Source organism: Amphiprion ocellaris, chromosome 6, assembly GCF_022539595.1.
Source record: "Amphiprion ocellaris isolate individual 3 ecotype Okinawa chromosome 6, ASM2253959v1, whole genome shotgun sequence".
Taxonomy (NCBI): Eukaryota; Metazoa; Chordata; class Actinopteri; family Pomacentridae; genus Amphiprion; species Amphiprion ocellaris.
The window spans coordinates 20,325,081-20,345,453 of NC_072771.1; the positions used below are offsets into that span (position 1 = coordinate 20,325,081).

Sequence of the window (20,373 nt, forward strand, 5' to 3'; positions counted from 1 at the left end):
TAGCGTTTGAGTGACATCACAGAGCTCAGCACAGCCCAGCCACACAGCCCACGCTCCACCGCTATTTATAAAATAACACTTTGGCCCAGTTTATGGCAGGGGTGGATGCCGATCCTCAAGTCTACTATCTGCTCCAGTGTACACATGCTTGAAGTGCCAAGGGATTATGTAACTGCCCTCTAGGCATGACTGCTCTCCAGCACAGTCCTACTGGCTGATGACAATGCGGCAACAAACCAGCTTTCATACGACACAAAGGCTGATAGAATTCTCACCAGGTTAGTTCATCTGGCGGCATGGTGCAATTTCCTCATGCCACACCACGATGGCCTGCTGCAAGACTCTAAACGGGACAACACTGCTAGCTGCTTTTATATTTTCCAAAAATGCAGGGCCACTGCTGTCCCGGTGCTGAAGGAGGAGAAAGAGCTCGACACAAAGCCAACTGTTGATTATATCATTCTTGTCCTTTTCGTGCTGGATACTGATGTCTCAGTGTTACACTGATGGCTGTCCATGTCTAGAGGTCACAATGACTCAGCTGGGTTCCAGGCATCCACATGAAAATATGCAGCAGTGGCCATTGTCAAAGGTGCCTACTCATACTTTACAATAATAGTTTTGTCTGAAACTGTCCAGGCTTTGGACATTTCCCTCGATGTCCTGGCCGTGGCTGGACAACTACCGGTCAGCCAGCAAGGTCTGCATTTGCGGTCAGTCTTGTCTGGATGAGGTCTTACGCTGGCTGAGGGTTGCGCAGGGGCCAAGGGCACACCACTGTCCATGTGACAGGTCAGGGTGTGGTGAACAGGCTGGATGGAAATAGCATCTGGACCAGAAAGTGTGTTTATGAGCAGCTGCCAATCCACAGACAGGCCAGTCTGAACCATCAGCCAAGCCTAAGTCTGGTCTAGACACCCTCAGTCTAGGAGGCTGGCTGTCCCTCTCGACTACCACGATCACATAACTCACTACTGCAAAAAACACACAGCAAGCCACTAAAAGTATGGGAAAGTGAAATGTTTATGTGCAAAATTACCACCTATAAGTGTCACGGTCTCAGATGAAGACTTAAGGCTACATCATCAGTGGCAAGTTTTGTTAAAGTATGTTTGCTGTAATTGTAAAATAACTATCCCCTGCTGTACAAATGGTTCAAGAGAAGCACGCCATGGGAACTTGTATGTGACGTACATGCCAGCAGAACCTTCTTTGTTTCAGCAAAAAGAGCGATCTGCTGCGACATGCCTTGTGTTTGTTGATCAAAACTCACGCAGCCTGGATACATAATACAACAGATAAGGTGGAAAAAAAATAAACACCTTGTGTCCAAAAAAAAAAAAAGAATGTCAGTTATTAAAAACCTGCAACGAAATTAAACACAATCTACTCATTCCCCCCTCCAAATAATCCCACTGCCTTCAGGCCACAGAACCTGCTCCAGGAGCAGTCTTCCTCTGACTGAGATAGTGAAGGTGATTTGTCCAGTTCTAGCTCAACCTGGGGCAAAGGTCTCAAAACAGGCTTGACTTCTGTCTCACCCAAAAGAGCAACAGAGCAGAAAGGGCTAGGTTAGAAGGCCTAGATAACACGGATGCCTCAATGCCCACGCACTCCCCTCCCCTCATAAACATGTGATGTCATTCAGTGACCCTGTAGAGTGGATGAAACTCACATCTGGGCCTGAGAGACAGAAAGAGACACAGAGGGTAGAAGTGGGGGGCTGCTTTTTTGTCTGTTTACTGTGCATTTTACCACGCTAAGTATTAACGATGGATGCCAAAATTTTAAATAGCAATCACACATGGACACAATCATGTACCAAATACACAAATACGCAAATACACATGTACATACACACACACACAACCCATTGAAAGTCTTCCATTAACATAACGTTCTCCTTTTCAACTCTTCGCTAATTGTCTTTACAATGACACAAGATCACCAGTAGAGTATTTTGAGACAAGTCAATAATGAAAAATACTCATTAGTGAAGGACTAATGGAATCTTAATGGAAGCTTTAAAGTATAGCAGCTTTTGTGTTTTGCTTTTCTATACAAGACACTTTGATAAACTAATAACTAATAGTGCTGTGTTTTTCAGAAGGGGAAAAAGTTAATAGAGAGGTCGGGTTAGCTTGGCATTAAAATTCATTTATGAACTTACTTCCTCCGCTCAGTTGTAGCATCATGTAAATACTTAACTTTATGGTCTAAAATCCTATCTTTGTAAGACAGCGTCCTCTATAAAATGTGGACTGGTGTTTGTGTATGTGTGCATGTTTGTGTCAGAGTGTGCACTGTCCTGAGACAGTTCTTCTCTTCAACCAATCCACGGCTCTGGGCCCAGGAAGCTGGGCCCTTTGCCATATTCTGAGCCTGCCCACACGTCCGCCTGCCGCCCACCAGGAAGAGGAAATTAGAACCATTCCATCCTGTCATTGCTCCGCCACCAGAGCACACGAGGAAGAGAGGGCTTAGTATGCAGGCACACACACACACACACACACACACACACACACACACACACACACACACAATCTGACCTAACCAATTCATGTTTTGACAGAGGATTCTCTTGACATTGGTTATTTTACAAACTGACAGCTTTATGGGGGAAAAAGTTCAACACAAATTTGCTATAGAAACAGTAAGCACGTGCTCTCCTATAAAGCACATGTTTCATCTCCTGGGAGGAGCCAGGAGGAGGAAGCAAAACCTTAACAAGCGCACCGGAAGAATGGGTGGGATCGTCCAGCCACTCCCTTCAGTACCTCTGCTTTGCATGAGTGTGTGTGTAAGTGAGGCTTAAGGAATGGAATAGCACTCATTGCTTTCTCAAATGGGGGCGAGTATTAGGAATGAGAACCAAATAAACTTTCTTCCAGACACACTACCACCACAGCACCGCCGCTCACTCCCCAGTTCGTTTTTACAATCTGTATTACTACACTGCAGGCCTTCTTGTGGTCCTGCATTGCAGCTATACTTTCCACCCAGCTAGTGTGAAAACAGAGCTAGGTCAAATAATAAAAATGTTATGGAGCACTGGGCCTTGTCTGGCCAGAGTGTCCTATGGATTTACCACAGCAGGAAGATTAAGCCACAAAACGGAACTCAAGTGTCTTTACAAGTCTTCCCTATGATTTGGCATGTCTCTAAATTAAGTAAACAGTCTTTTGTAAACACACACACACACACACACACACACACACACACACACACACACACACACACACACACACACACACCTATACATACACACACACACACACACACACACACACACACACACACACACACACACACACACACACACATATATATATATATATATATAAAAAAACACACACACTATAACATAGAGTAATATTTAAAATCAACCCACAGTTATGACACAAGAAACTGAAGAGCAGGACTATTCAAGATTGACACTTACTTCTTCAGAGGGTCGATAACGGTCTTCTGGATCTGGTTGACCTGAAATATAAAAGACATTTATCAACAAAAGCAATACTTACCTCTATATCAAGGGAAGCCACATTACAAATTGTTATTCATTGTCAAATTGAGTTACATCAGAAGTGAAGTCAGAACCAAATAGCTTCTACATCTCTCGCTCATTAGCTGCAAAGTAATGCCGCAGCACAAACATCAACACTTGTGTATATTTCAAACAGAGCACTCAAGAAAAAGGGGAGGGGGGGCTTGCAAAGAAACTTTCATGACGTTGACTCTTTTATTGTACACAAGCCTGGAGGAGAAACCCCTGAATATTCATTGAGCTTGCGATACAAAAGGATGGAACTGTCAGGGGACGGACATGAAAGCAAAGCCCAACTGATTTCAAATCCTGTGGAGGGTGGGCTGCCTTACAAGATGAAAGTTCTTTACAAACAAACATTTTAACAATAACAGTTTATATTTTCCTGCATTCTCCTTCTGGTTGCCAGAACCGACAGGGGAGGGTGGGAGGGGAAGGGGGGTGTTAAATGGAAGTAAACGAACATCTCATCTCGAGGCCTCCAGCCCCAGCGCCAAGTCTCATCGACAGAAGTTGGCGCACAATTAATAAAGTTTCCAGCGTCATTTACATTGCAGATTTAAAATGACTGCTATGACTGGATCTGCCAGCAGAACGGAGCTAAGTTAACCAAGCAATCAAGTCAAGTGAACAGCAAATGCTAGGAACAGTGAAGGAGAATCTAAAGCGGTGAGATGTGAAGTGACAGCTGCATGAGAACAGCGAGCAGCTCCACTAATCATATGTTCACTTGCTATTGGAAGGACAGTCAATCACACCACAACAAGGAAGCAAGATCGCAGCTGTGCTTTGTAAAAATGCCCTGACCATCTATGAGAACATACAGCAACACTCACTGCTTCACACAGGCAGATTTCCAAGTACAAAATGGTTGATTGTGGTTTGAGGGAAAACAGAGAACCAATAACAAATAAGTACATGGGAATTCACATTTTCTTTGTTTTACATATTCACACCATCTCCCCCTCCCCGACTTGAGCTGCGCTGCTGCTTCTAAGGTGAGAGCATGCAGCGAGGAGGGAGAAGAACAGCGGCAGATTTGCTTAAGCATGCTGGTGCCCTCTACCCTCTGCCCCTTCCCACAGAGAGGGGGGGGCAGAGCTATTCCTTGGAGGCCCTGCAGAGCCTGAGGCCGACGCTCAAGCAGCAGTCTCCATCAGTGAGTCACGGGGCAGAGGCCATCCCGGCACACAGGCCTCCCAAAAATACACACAGATCGCAGAGGAAATCAATATCCCTCCAAACGGAGCATCCTCTACTGCGCTGCCGCCATCTACACTGGGGCTCAGCTTCGGCAGCAGTGTGCCGGCGGGGCTGTGCGCCCTCCTCAGCCCCAGAAATAAACACACAGACCTGGGCCACTGCTGCCTTCATTATCGCTGCACGTTTTATCTGCTGGCTCTCTCACTTGTGGGCCCTGCGGCAGAACATCTCGTCTCAACACGGAGAAGAGCAAAGGGTGGATGCTTTTGTGTCTGTTTTGCTGGAGCAATAAGGTTTGCTGTTGGTGCCGTCAGAATCAACAGCCAGCTTGAAGGGAGAAGTTAGAGCAGTGTTCGAGTGAGCTGTGCTGGATTTTAAACACCTAGCAAACCTAGAGGTGATACACACAGCAGACTGACCAGAAAGTATTCGCAATCGCTATTTTGCCTTTAGCTCACTTTTAGCCACCCTACAAAAGGAGCCACATAGCCCTGCCCAATTCTGGAAGTGAACATCGTGTTAAGGCGAGGATTTTTATTTAGTAAGACTGAAAGAAGTGCAGAGAAAATCAGGTGTGACCTAGCTGTCAAAATCCACTCCGGATGAAAGTGTGTTAAAAAAATAAATAACCACGTCAATACAGTTGGTGACTGTTGTCCTCAACAAGTGAAAAACTGTGCTGGGATCAAAGTGCCTGGCTGAATCACTGTCAAACACATCAGAGTCACAGAACCAAACAAGAAAACTACACGCCATATAGCCAGAAAATTGATCCGCTACTACACACCATAGAGATTCTTTGTTACTCAAGACATGAAAATACAAAACCACATTGAAATGAGAGACGACTGCCTGAAGCGATTTTAGCCAAGAGGAAAAAGTGTAGCAGGGAGACTTTGATGCTGAAGATATCTTCAAACTAAAGTCTTCAATTGACACAGAAAGAGGGGTAGATTTAGAGTACCCAACGTTACTTACCCATTCAGTCAAGTGTGCGTGGTTAGCACCATTTAAATTTTGTGTCCAGCTGAGAATTCAAAAGACAGTGAAAATGGAAAAGCTAACTTGATATTGTATAAAATCTGAAGAATGTGAAAGTGCTCTATCCTGAAAACAGTCAAACTGGCAGGAGTGCTCTCCTGGGCACTCAACCAAGCCGAGTCCTGGAACATACGCACCCCAGGTCACAAACCCACACATTCAGTCCAACCTACATTTTACTTTGTCTAGTCACTCAAAATGGCTCCTGTAAAATTTGATGAGCTGTGAGCAAAACCGATCTGAAAGACTGGTGTGTCAAAGCTGAAGAAGGAAGGACACAAACAAAAGTGATTGCTACAGAGAAGTTGCTAAAACTCCACTCTACACTTTTAACATGTTTATTATGCATTAAAATAATTTCTTTCACTTTCTGTCAAAGCTCCTGACACGACACTGTGCTTTCAATGTAAAAATACTACACATTAACTTACTGTGTGATGAGATTTTTTCACCAGCTTAAGCTACTTAGATAGACAATCTGCTCCTTTCAAATGAGGACTTCAAAACATTTTTCCAGGAACTTAGGTTGCAGCTTGGACACTTCCTTGGTCACATACCTTAGGGAACAGATTATGGCTTGATTTTCTATGGAAACTGAGTGCACTTCACGAGGGTTCACAGAAAATATAAATCATGTCTTCTCAAGCCTATATGTACATTTCCAGGTGACAGATGGTCTGTTATTCCTGAGATACTACACTACACTTTTACCATGGAATAATAAATTTGTCCACTATTTTAAAAGGTATTCATTTTCTCCCCTCTTGTTGGATCGTTGTTGTGGGAAAGGTTATGAAATCATTCTGGTTCAAAACAAAAAATGAAAAGAAAGGGGAATATTTTTAAGGCAACAAATGTGAAAAGCCTAGAACACCTACTAGCAGGGCAATGAGTCAAGAAAACACAGATGGAAAAAAGTCAATCGGTATATGCCTTAGTGTGATCTCCTGTGTTCTCTCCTGTATTTTTTCCTCTTTAAATGTCTACCCTTCACAGTGGAGTGCCTTGAGGATGAACACATGCAGTGCCACTATGATTCACATTATAACTACCTGTGGCGATGATTCTAATCAAAAACTGAAGTGCACCCGGAAAATAATCTGAAGAGGCCTGACAGCCAAAGAAGAGATCTTCACAAAGTACAGCTGTGGAACAGCAGGCAAGAGCATGCTGTACTGCTTACAGTTCTGGAAAGAAATGTCTGCCTAACTACGGCCGGCCCTTAGGACAAAACATACAAGAGTGAGAAGTAAAAACATTAAAAGAAATGCCTTCCAAATCAACAAACGCTGCAAATATCTAAAGACAACCAGTAAATATGTAAAACATGAAAGCAAATGTAAATGAAGGAAGGGATGGACCATATTTTGGCTACCCTAGTAGTATGACATTGTCAGGCTGGGTCTGCCTGTCGGCATCTGTCAGTCTGCTGATACAGTCTGAAACGCTGGTGATTCCTTGGGTGTATTTTCATCTAGTGCTACGAAAAAATGTAGTGCTGCAGGATTGATTTGAGAAGTTTATAGTGTTCGCGCATGATATAAGTTTTATAAATTCATGCTCATTACAGTCGCCCCACTCCATGAACTAACTTTTTGCTGTAACCTTTCAAGACTATATGTGTGACCCATCAATGTAAAAAAGATTTGAATGGAAGCCAAATGTTTGTTTCCGTATGTAATGCAAGCAATACAAATGACTTGTTCGCTTCTCAAGCTGTGAGTTATTGTTATGAATTTTGTGGCAGGGCTTATTTTCCTGTTGGAAAAGGGCCCTTCTATTGTATGAGTTATTTTAGACACCAGTGAGTCACAAATGCATCAATTTTCACAGCTGATAACCAGTAGCTTGAGCTTATAGAGGATGATACCACAGATGCTTTTCAAAAACAGCAGAAGGAAAGACATACGGATAGTTTTTAGTCTGCAGGCAGCACAATATTGACAAATCTGAAAACATGCAATTTCAACAAAACCTTGTCTAGTTTCCCAGTTTGTATGTCTGAGGAAAAACATTTCACCTGATACCAATCTCATACTGAACGACAAGTGCCAAAAGACAAAAAAAAAAAAAAAAACAAAGCAGAGAAAAACAGCAAAAGAATGGAATTAAATACGAAAAATGTAAAGCTATGGGTTCTGTAAAGCGTCTCGAGACAATTTGACTGTAATTGGCGCTATATAAATAAAATTGAATTGAATTGAATTGAATTAAAGTGTGAGAATAAGTCTGACCTTCTCCTGGTTGAAGGCGTCCATCCTTCTCATGGCTGTATCTAAAGCAGTCATGGACTCGAGGAAGGCCTGGTCCTGCTCACACAGCGGGTTACTGAGCAGGTCTGCAGAGATCTTCACCGCTGCTTTGGACATGGCTGATAATCACACAGACATACACAAAAGCAGAGAATGCTGTTAAAGCATAATAAAATAACGTTGCGACAAGACAATCATGTAGATTGCAGCCCATATAAATGGTTAATGAAAATGTCCACATCTGCACATTTTAATCCAATTCAATGACGGATTTTTACACTATTCTTACACTGTGGAGGGAATTTTGTGGATTAAACAAAGGCTTTAAGCGTGTCATCTCTGTATGTGTTTCTATGTGGTAGGGTATTCAAAAGTGAGCTTTTGGGAAAGAGCACAGTTAGAATGGCACAGTGCTGCCCCCATTGTAAAAACCTGAGGGGGCGGAGGGGCTGTCTGCCGTATTGAATATTCACCAGTGCACCAAGAATCTTTGCCATGTTTCTACACTGACAGCACCAATTACTGTTAATCTGCGCAAATGCCACTTTGTTTAGACACAGAGCACATATCAGATTATGGCTTCAGTATCAAAATAAATGAGCTGTACTAAGGAGACACGAGCTGACAAGAGGAGCCGTATTTTGAAAATGGGCTTTATGGAGATCTGGAACAGTCAGCGGTCCAATTTTCAACCAATCAATTATCACGGTGTGGCGTTTCCGCATCGCGCTCATTTGAACTCCAAGCAGCAAATGGCTGGATTTGACTTTGTCTGATATCACTAAGGGTCATGAAATTCAAAAGGTGACCTGAGAATATCAGTAATGATCAAAAAGGTGAATCCCTGTTAACTTATTTGCCTTCCATTATTTAGCAGAATTGGAACTGTGAACTGAAACAGCACCTAGAAAATGTTATTCACAAGAAAGATAGAACTCTGCATATCACCACCTTTGATTTTATAAACAATGGCTGATATAGAGAGCAGTGTATTAAATTCAGTGCTGACATGCAGAGTAGGTCCAGTTCTTTGTTCGGTAGCAGTTGGTGGAGATGGGACCTGTGCAACAGATGGAATCCATTAACGATAATGAGGCCCTGACAGCTATGACACTTTGATGATGCAGACATCCATATTCCACAGCACAAAGGAGAGGAAATGAAGAAGCCTCTCACTGCTCCATCCGTCCCCGTTCCCTCCACCCCCACAATTGACTACTTACCACAGGCCATGCCTACTGCTACTTCCCAAATACAAAAATCTAGAACCAACAAATAAGCAAATGCACGTAGAGTAAACATGGTTTCTGTGGCAGACAAATACACAAATAAATGACGGCAGATATGGTACACAAATTGAGCCCTTGCTGAATGTTGCACAAACAGAAAGACAAAACATGCACCCGCTACGATAGCTGAGAAAAGCCTGTAAAAGAAGATTAAGGCGGAGGCTCATACTCTCTCGTCTCATTTGTCGAGTTGTTTGGAGCGCTAACACACAAACCAAGACAACCGAACATCTTTCTAGCCCTGAAAAACCTGCCAAGCAACATGAGGTATGTTGGTGAACAAGTGGAGATCAATGGCACACCAGGCGGTAACACACAAGTTGGTGGCAGAACATACCTAAATCAGCCTCGGTGCTTTTCTTCATGTCTTTGTGAAGCTTTTTCGTCTGATCCTCCAGCCTGTGGGACACGCAGAAGAATAATTATCAGCCAGATTCTTCTCTAAAAGTACAGCAAAGCATTAGCAATCGTAACAGTCAGATTAATTCATAATATCCATACTTGTTTCAAAATTAATTTTAGTCACTCTAAGCATGTTGATGTGGACAAAGACCACACAGACATGGATTAAGAAAACACAAACCTAGAAAAAGAAATTTGAGATATAAAAAAAATTATGGTTGAAGAAGGAATTACACATTTCACTGATTCCACATAAAATCTGTTAGCTAATTAACAATACAGGGAATCTTTCTTGTTACTGTCAACTACATTTGCGCTCAAAAGCATTAATGTCTTCACTCATTCCACCGCACATATTCCATTGATGGGTGTTAAAAACGGCAATTACCAGACTATGGAGGCTGAAAACACATGCCATTCATTATATCAATTAAGGCAAACAAGGGGTTTACAATCTCCCCTGAGACTGCTATCATATCACTTCTCCTGGCTTGATGAAAAATGCAATGTGGTGGGGTCTCACTTCTATCATCGCTTTTCAAAGATTATATTAAATAGGAAGACAGTACCTATAATCCCACTGGACTTCTGGTGTGGTCACTGACCACAGCAAAAGTAAAACACTAGTGAAGTAGACAGGGCCATTTCAGAACAGCCAACCAAAAATGGAATTGTTCAGCAGCTGGGAAACAAGCACACAGTGGGGTACTGCAGTACACTCACAGGTGCATAAACCAAACCCCAACTGTTAAAACTAAGGGGTTCAAAATTATTTCCAGTTATTTATTATTTGTTTATTGGTGAACCTTTAATATGTTCACAGAGAGCTCTGTGTTTCATGAAACAAAACCCCATTGGCAAGACAGTAAAAGAAATGTTCAGCTCCAGAAAAGCAATATACTGTATCATCCCATGTGAAAGCATGTGGGATCCTGGGAAACTTCCAACAACAGTTACAAAAACCTAATAATTTGTGGAAAAAAGCTCATGTCAGATTGCACTTGTATTGCAACAGCTTTGATTTCAGATTGTCATCTGTAATTGCAATTTCATTTATTCATTTGTTTGTTCTCTCCACAAAGAGCATGCAAACTCTGAGGATGCTGGGTCTAAAAGCAACAAAAAATGATTAATATTTTTTTATCATAACTTGTCCTCTACATGCTTTTGTGTTTCTTGACGTTTTTTAGGATTTTATACTAAATCGCCACAGACCAGATGGAGGTTGTTCCAAAAATGTCATTTGCAGTAAATGATGTAACTTCATCCCTTACTGTTCACACCACGGGGAAAAAAACATTCTGTCAGAACAATCTCCACAGTAACTTCTTGTGTCCCTCTCACCAATTAGATGTAACTGGGTCTCACAAGCCATATCAGCCTTCCTCTAAAGTAATGAAAATATACTGGTATATTTCAAATATTTACAAATGGGCATTTCTAATTGCAGCAAACACTTCTCATGCTATAGCTAGTTTAATCAGCAACACTTCAAGCAGGATTTAGTCAGTATCTAATAATTAAAGGCTTCTTACCATTTTTATAACATACTTTTCTCAGTAAGTAAATCTTCAGTGCGCAAGTAGACTACGACAATGAATGAAAGGACTTCAGGCATCACCAAGTATTTACAGAGCATTTAAAACCTGCCCTTAGAGACAATATTTCCATGCAGCTATTGTATTACAAATCCGTTTTGAGTCATACCTGCAACAAAAAAGAAAAATTGCTTCTGACACAAACATCTGGAAAAGCTGATGTGGTCAGTTTTATCATTTCTGTCTTTGTAATTGTGGCGAGTAGGAGCATGTGAAAAATCAAACTACATAACTACGCTTTGTACTGAATGCAATTCTGGATTCCGTTGCATAATGTAAAACAAATTGAAACTAAAATAGTGTCTTGTAGTTTGGCTGATACAGTTACTGTTACACTGGAGAGTGACGAAAGGAGACAAACATGAGATGAGGAAAATAACAGCATAATGGCAAAGCCCTGCCAGTCATGGAGACTGGGTTGCAGGATAGTGGGTGAAAGCATTTCACTATGTAAACAAACTAGTACACTCTGAGACCAATGCCTGTACGCTCAAAATGTGTTCTTGTAGTGCTTGTTTGTGCATGTGAAACTCATGTTCCAGACACTTCCTCCTACTTAAAAATGTGTTGCACAATACTGTTGCATCCTCCCTACTCTGTCAGCACTGACAGTGAGAGAGCCATTCTGGATGAGTGCCAGGTGAGCCTGGAGTCTCTTTCCAAAAGGTGTTAATAGAGCGACCTATTGGAACAGCCGCTGCTCCTTGCACTAGTGCCCCGATGCCCTGTGCCGCCACAATCATCACGCCACATTGCCTGGTGAAAACGGGAAAGACACTGCTGCATTTTCTCAGACTTTCAAGCACAAATGATGAGCATGCCACGAGGTACTGAACAGGCATTCCACTATGTTTGAACATTTGCACCAGATTCCTTTTCAGTAGACAGCTGGTCATTGCTATTCACACAAGACCAGGTCAGGCACTGAAGCCCGGTGTAAATCACTGCCAAAACCAAGAATTAAGCCAGACTTTGTGTAAAACTATTTACTAACTAGAAACTTTCCAGTTTCAGAAGATTGAAGCTGGCCACAGAAATAGTTACACTAGATATCAAGCAGAGTATGGCATCATAAGAAAATGAGATCTTAAGCGGTGGATTGCCACAAAAGGTAAATACACAAACCTTTACCTCATGCAGATACAGCATATTGTACTGTGGATTTAAAATGAAAGATAAATCTTGAGAAATGTTGATGCATAGTTTGTCACCAAGAAAGTACCAGTAAAGTTAAAATTTCAAGCATACATTATCCAGCTCACCACATACTGCAGAAATGAAATTTCAAGGGAAATTTCCCACTGGGAGAATAAAGCCTCTCCTATCTATTTTGGTCATACCTATTTGTACCTACACTTTCAAGGGTTCCTAATCAAAATATTTTAAGTATGTTATGAATGTTATGTAAAAACAATATTGTCTTTTATGCACTTTAATCAGATTTTGTTACTCTTAAATATTTAGATCAGCATTGGGCTTAAACATCCTGTTCAACTAAAGTATACTACTATACATTGGATTTATATTGCCATCAAAAACAAAAACTCAAGTTAAATGTCACAAAATATTTCTTCAGTGAGGCAGATAGAATGCAAAAACAGGACTTGTGGTTTATGCCTACGAAATTAGGCCACAGATACGCCAAGATGTGTTGATATGGATCTCTAGGGTGGAGAACAAAAATGTCTGAACATGTCTGCTGCTCTGACTCATCTATAAGGTCTATTGGCACCACACCTTCCTGATAAAGGGCCCTCCTACTCAAAAAAACCTGAGAGGAAAATGGTGCTCCCACTCATTTTGCTGGGCCCTCAGGGAGTTTCAATAACCTCAGCCTTGCAGTAAGACAGGGCCCGGATGTAATGAGCTTTCAGGTCTCACGTTTTCTAAATGCTCTGAACCCCACTCTTCTTTGTTTGACAGAAGCACTGAAATAACAACCATCAGCCATGTACAAATTTAGTTTTTTGCATATGTCCACAGTGGAAAAAAATAAAAAATAAAATACATTTTTTTTTATATATATATATACACACACACACACACACACACACACACACACACACACACACACACACACACACACACACACACACACACAGGCTACAGTCATCAAACCTTTAGACTAATTAAAATCCACTATACTGTAAAAGGGTCAGCTTGGACAAATAGAACAAACAAACTATATGCACAATGAGGAGTACTTTTTAAACATATAAAGTCAAAATATTATAATGTCTAACAATAATCTGATGGATCAATATTCAGATATTCCTGTTTAACCTCATTATAGCATGTCTGTTGCAATTTCTTTTCACCTCACTCTTGTCTGACTTGGGTCGCACGCAATAGCAAAGACATCTATTAAAATTATGAATAATATAAAAAGTTCTATTAGTACTATAGCTTTAGTTCTTCCATAATGAAAGAAGGACTACAAGGAGGAATTTTCTTGAGTTGGACCAGCACATTAACCATTAAGGGGCTGGAAAATATACATTATAATTGAAATCTATAGCACTGTAATGTACACTACTTGTCATTTTATAAATTAAAATTCAAGTAGTTCAAGTCCAATGAATAGCTTGAAATGGTACAAAGGTAAGTGGTGAAATGTCAGAGGTTATAAAAGGTAAGGCTACCAAAAACTGAAAAATAATGTACATTTCAGAATTACACAAAAAGGCTTTTTTCAGGGAAGAATAAATGGGTTAACAACTTTAAGCTGTTGCACAGCAATGGAGGTGAATCCAGCCTTGAAAGTTGGTGCTACCAAATCCTACAGGCCTCCCAACTTCTCTTGATTACTTACAACCCCCTCTATCTGCATAAAAGTAGTGTTGGAACACACCGTGGCACCATACCCTCGAGAGCATTATTTGAACTGTATTATACAACAGAAAGTAGTGTTTTGCTATAAAAATGGTGAAGAAAAGGCAATTAACAACTGAAGAGAGACAGACCATCAGAACACTTCAAAATGTAGGTCTTTCCTACAGAGAAATTGTGAAGAAAGTCAAAGTGTCAGTGAGTACAGTTTTCTTCACCATCAAAGGGCATTCAGAAACTGGGGGAAACTCTGACAGGAAGAGGTCTGGAAGATCCAAAGCCACGACAGAATCAGAGGACAAGTTTCTGAGAGTCAACAGCTTGGTGATAGGCGGCTCAATAGTGGTCGTAGTAAGAAGTCTCAGTTTCAAGTGTGAAGAGAAGATTTCGAGTTGCAGGTTTGACAGGTTGAGTTGCAGCAAGAGAGCCATTGGTAAGACGTCAGAACAAGAAAAAGAGGCTTGCCTGGCCCATGAAACACCACCAATGAATACTGAAGATGGGAAGAAGGTATTATGGACTGAAGAATTAAAATTTGACATCTTTGGTTCATCACGCAGGATTTTTGTACGCCGTTGAGTAGGACAAAGGATGATTCCTCAGTGTGTGACATCAGCTGTCAAACATGAAGGAGGAAGCGTGATGGTCTGGGGCTGTTTTGTTGGATCCATGGTTGGCGACTTGTACAGAGTGAGAGGTACCCTGAACCAAAACAGCTACCACAGCATTCTGCAGCACCATGCAGTACCCTCTGGTATGTTCCTAGTTAGTCAGGGGTTCATCCTACAGCAAGACCTAAAAATTAAGTCCAATTTATGCCACAGCTACCTTAGGAAAAAAGAATAACATGGTAAGCAACATGGAAAACATGGAGTGGCAGCACAGTCTCCAGACTTAAACCCCATGGAGCTGATTTGGGATGAATGGGACAAAAGAGTGAAAGCAAAGCAACCTACAAGTGCCACACATTTATGGGAACTTCTGAAACAGAGTTGGGGAGAACTTTCTGAAGAATATTTGATTTCCATGGTGGAAAGAATGCCACAGGTGTGTTCAGCTGCTATATCTGCCAAAGGTGGCTACACTGATGAGTCAAAAGTTTAGAATAAATTTTGGCTTCTAAATAGATTTTTTTAACTTCACTTTTTTATTTGTTCTATGCTTTCATTTCAGTGTACAGTAAGACAATAACATGCATAATTTCCAATAAAAAACTGGAAAAATTGGGGTGTTCTAAAACTTTTTACCAGTTGTGTATGTTCATACTTTACCTCTAAAAAAAACAAAAAAATAAATGTTGATGAGTTTATGTAACATGACCTTAATATTCTGACTGAATTCTCCATATTGGTACCATGCTTCTGAATGAGTTTACAAATTTGACCAATGCTTACAAAAAATAAAAGACATTATGTGGGCAGAGACATAGTTTGTGAAAATTCCCATTTAACTAAACTGTAGGCACAAAAACAGTCTCACGAACATGCATACACGGATTTCCAACACACTAGGCAGCACACACAAAGTATCTAAGTAAGTATACTGTAAAACCTGTTACAGAATCACATTGTTCAAATGGATATGAACAACACATACAGAAACCTAAGTAACTGTCTACCTTATAAACTTGGTTTAAAATGCAAACTTACTTTTGGAGTTTGTCATATTCTCGCTCGAAGTCCCGTTCAACCTAAAACAAAAGGAATGCATTTCATGTAAAATTCTGTGATTTCCTTATTGAATGGTATTCATTTGAAATAGTCTGGAACTAATTTGGGAACAAAACTGCTATTAGCATTTCAGCATTCTCTGAAGAATGATGACACAAATGAAAATGGACAAATAATTTATATGAGAGATGTAAAACATGCCAGCAACAATGACTACAAGTTTGAAGTCTTAAGGAATAATGCAGATAAGTTCTTGCAATTTTAAATTATGTCTTACCACCAATGTTCTTCAAATCTACTATCTTTACCTGAAAAATTAATGAGCCATGTAATTTTTCAGGGTCTTTTTGTGAGTATTAATAAGTAAGAAAAGCTGGACAAGGGTTCCAGTGGTTGAGATACAGGTGGAATTTGAGTTATTCAAGCTCCCAGGGTTTATATGACATGGATCTGCAGCCTACTCTAACAGAATTCAAATCACATTGGATTCATTCATGACATAGCTGTCACCCTGCCTCTCACAGAGACTCCAGTCTGCAGTGTAGTACCACACACAACACTGATAAACCAGAGAATTACATTGAGTGACATTAAATAAACTACTTACCGTACATAAAGCCTAAGTTTCTGTTCTCTGTTACTCTCTCTTACTTTTGTTGGAAAGTTGATTAAATTACATTTAAACTTGATATCATTGAAAATTTCCAGTCTTTATAGCAATGCCATGTCACCAAAGCTGGGCAGGGCTGTGAAGGAAGGTGGGCTGACACAGGTTGACCCATACAAAAAGACCCAACGAGTCGGTCTGAATGCGGTATAGGACTGCTTGTTCTCCCATGTCTCGGAAACATGTCAACTAAAAGGTCTCATGGGTTCCTGTCTTGTGGTTCTGTGGGCTCCTGAATGTAAACACAGTGGCCAGAACACCGAGGGAGGGACTTGATACTTTGTCACTAGTGGATCATCTAAATGGGTAGCCTTTAACCCACTCCATGGTTTTTGCTTAGGATGGCACAGGAAGCTGGAAACCCTGTCCGACAGGGGCTACCGGGCCACAGACCCATTACGGTGGAAGTGGTTTTCCCCAGCAAGAAGAACACCCACTCGCTGTCCCTTCAATGTAACCATCCCTGCCCCCTTGAATGGCTAAGACAAATTGGCATCCAATCAGTCTTTTGGCTGTGGCACACCAATGACAGTATTTAGACTACTATATGTGTTGAATATGCCATTTTATGAAGCTGAACTACAACTAAGCCTGAACAAAAGCCACCCTTCCACACCTTTTACATAAAAGAAATACTGCCTTAAAAGCACATTTTTTAAAAATAAAAATCTTTTTGAGAAATGTGTGAATGGAGTGAAAGTTTGTTCTAATGACTTACAGTTTTAGAGACAATCTGTTTCTTCGGTTGACCAATCTTGAAAGGAATCCTGAAATGAAACAAAAAGCAATAAGAGGTGACAGACATAAGCAACCAGAAAATGACTACCTAAAAGGTGAGATTATTGAATGTTTAGATTGTCATCAGTTGCATGATGCCTGACTAGAGGTCAGTGCAGGTCTTTGGGTGAACAAGCACCCGTTTTAGATCACTGACACAGACAATCAGAGGCTGTTAATCCCTGTTCCTCCCAAGTATGCAGTCAGTGCCATGCACATTAACTCCATGTCATCACTGATCACATCTGGCTCCCATTGCAAGCGGATACCAGTCAACAGAGGTGGCTGTCCCTTCTTCTCTGTGTGGTTTTGCTGTATGATCCCAGCTGGCAATGCAACACAGATGCTCTACTGCATATCAGAAAAATAGTGAGGCTTCTGCAGAATGTCAGGCCAAAGCATTTATATATTAGGACTCAAACAGACAGAGCCAACAACAATCAACACCAAAACATGCCATATGGTTTATTGTATCTGCATTAGTTGCCCGTAATTTTCAGAATGAAGTACAACTTTTCTTCACTCATGAAAAGAAAATACACAAAGATTCCCACTTGAGTTTTGGCAAAAGAAAAAGAAACCCGTTCCTTCTTCGTTAAAACACAATCTTTTATCCCCATTTCAAAACCTTGCCTATGCCCTAATAAGTTGTCGCCGAGCATCACAGTGCCTTGAGAATCCGTGAAACAGAAAACACTGCCGTACCAATGTGATTGGCTGTAGGTTGTCATTGATGTGGCACTAATGGTCTGAAATCTAAGCTATATGATGGACAGTTGCTGCTGACAGGCAGGGTGAGGCAGCAGCTGCGTCAAAAGAAAGGTGTGTAGACTAATGAGATGGAAAAGTGAGGGTGTGATGTAGGGCCTCGTTGTGCAACCAGGGAACGCTACTGATGTGTGGGGAAGATCCTTTTGATGACAGCTCAATCACAAAACTCAACATGGTCAAATAATAGCAGGATTAATCTAATAAAAAAATTTAAAAAACTGGTTTCGCTAGTGGCTCGGGTATCAAGAATTCATTTGATTTGCTTTTTCTGTGGTGTACTTTAGATTTTATCAAGCATCCATTGCTCTGAACTTGTTTTAAATGAAGATTTAAACACGTACTTCAGTGACTTTTTTTCAAAACAATTGCAAATGCCAACAAAACATTTTGTTGCTTTGGCCCCAGGAAAGTAGGTTCACCTACTATGTCATCATTTTGGGTGAGCCAACATGGAAAATAACCACAGAAATTACTCAGCTTGATCTTACGTGACTCACCTTCTCTGATTGCCTGATAGTTACGCGATAACGTCACACTGAACACAATACATACGTATGTAGCCGTTTTTTTTTTTTTTTAATTGGATGGGATTCCTCTCACAAAACACAACAGCTGTAAAATTTAACACAGACTTCTCAGAATGTAGTGGAGTTCTTGAAGAAATTTAAAACAGAACAGACAGTTAAGAATCTGTCGAGTCCAGTGAGACATGTATCAACCAATTGTGAAAAGTTTAAAATTTGCTGTTCATAAACTAGTTTTTAGTGTTGAGTACATATCACGTTATCCCATCACTGTGGCTGAGCACCTACTTGTTGTGACGACTGTCCCACTTGTTAATGCAATATTTTTGGTTTGGCACATTCCCTCACTATTTGTGAGACGTTTACTCATTTTTTCCAGTGTTTGTGATTGATGAATCCACACTTCAGGCAGCAACTCCAATGACACACAGCCACACAAACGACTCATATATACTATTAAGTTTCAAACTGTGGCTATGCATTTACTGCTTGCATAAATTACAAAGCGAAAGAAAGAAACACATTGATCTAAGGGAGATTCAAGTTTCTGTTGTTGCTACTTTTAACAATTTTTAGCATTGTTTTAGTTTGTCTCTGAATGTGATGGCTGAATTGTCTAATGATGATTTATTTGTATAACAGGCTTGAATTTATAAAGCAAGGTAACCGATTGGACACGAGGTTTTCTACCAACATTGCGCAACATTTGGAAGCAGCTTTTGATATTCGCTCAAATTTGGTGGGTGTATCAGGAAGAAAATCATGACATCCACAGAAAAAAAAACCCAATGGAAGAGTTAAGTATAAGCATTGCAGCAATGCTCCAAGCTGTCATCAATGTCCCCATGAAACATATATTTAAACATTTGCTTTCAATGCTCTTATTTTTCTATGCTTTGGCAGCGACAGTCGCCAGATTTATTTCTAGATGACATCAAGAGTATCTGCTAAAGTGTAACTATATTACGGTGGATTTTCCCTTTAACGTACCAAAGGCTATACTTGCTAGAAAAAAAAATGAAGGGAGCCCTTATTACTATATATTCGCGAGTATATGTGCTTCTGCAGAGAGCCAAGGGAAAGTGGTCACTCTCTTCAGCTGCTCATGAGAACTGGCAAACACACCGAGTGAAGTGTGCTTCGGGGAGGGAGAGAGAAACTGCAAGCAGAGGGAGAGAATGAGAAAAGAGGGAGGATGGTAGTCACTGTGAGAATCATTTCTAATGTTTCTTCACACAGCCATATTTCTGTAGGGGCTATCACATTTAGAAACATTGGTAAGTCCGGTCCTGTGAACCCAGAACTAGCGTCTGATATGGCACAGGCCTGGCCAGCTGAAGACAGAAAAATAGTGTGACACAAACTGAAGTCCAGAATTTTATCAAGCCAAATTTAAGCCTACCGATGCAAGCATGAGTAAATGCATAAATAGGAGAGGATTTTTACAGAATCACAGGAACTTGATCGCATATTGGATGGTATCGGTAATATAACTCAGGTTCATATGCATTAAAAATGACTCTTTTATACATTTGCTGTCATTAAGAAGTTTGCCAACTTGCATCTAAGGGTTATCTCATCTTTGCTGTAATGGGACACACGTCACTGCCATCAAGTAAGCACGTAGGCATGAACAAAGACATAAAAGTCTTCTCTATCCGGGGCACATTATGCACTGAGTGGAAGAACCAATGGCTTTTCACAAAAACGGCAAATGTGTAACCATTAGAGGAGTAGTGCATCATTTGACCTCAGATATTCCACGGAGCACAGAGGGCTAGTTGAAGATGTTGGGAAGTAGAA

General features: G+C 40.8%; 1 protein-coding gene across 1 annotated transcript in view; it reads right to left on the minus strand.

The window, feature by feature from the left end:
* Positions 1 to 20,373, minus strand: part of bin3 (bridging integrator 3) — a 31,447-nt gene that overhangs the window by 6,531 nt on the left and 4,543 nt on the right. The window contains exons 2-6 of the mRNA XM_023285574.3: positions 17,217 to 17,265; positions 15,811 to 15,851; positions 9,670 to 9,731; positions 8,026 to 8,162; positions 3,443 to 3,483 (exon numbers count right to left, since the gene is read on the minus strand). Coding sequence (XP_023141342.1) covers positions 3,443 to 3,483; positions 8,026 to 8,162; positions 9,670 to 9,731; positions 15,811 to 15,851; positions 17,217 to 17,265 — 330 coding nt within the window. The remainder of the gene's footprint in view (positions 1 to 3,442; positions 3,484 to 8,025; positions 8,163 to 9,669; positions 9,732 to 15,810; positions 15,852 to 17,216; positions 17,266 to 20,373) is intronic.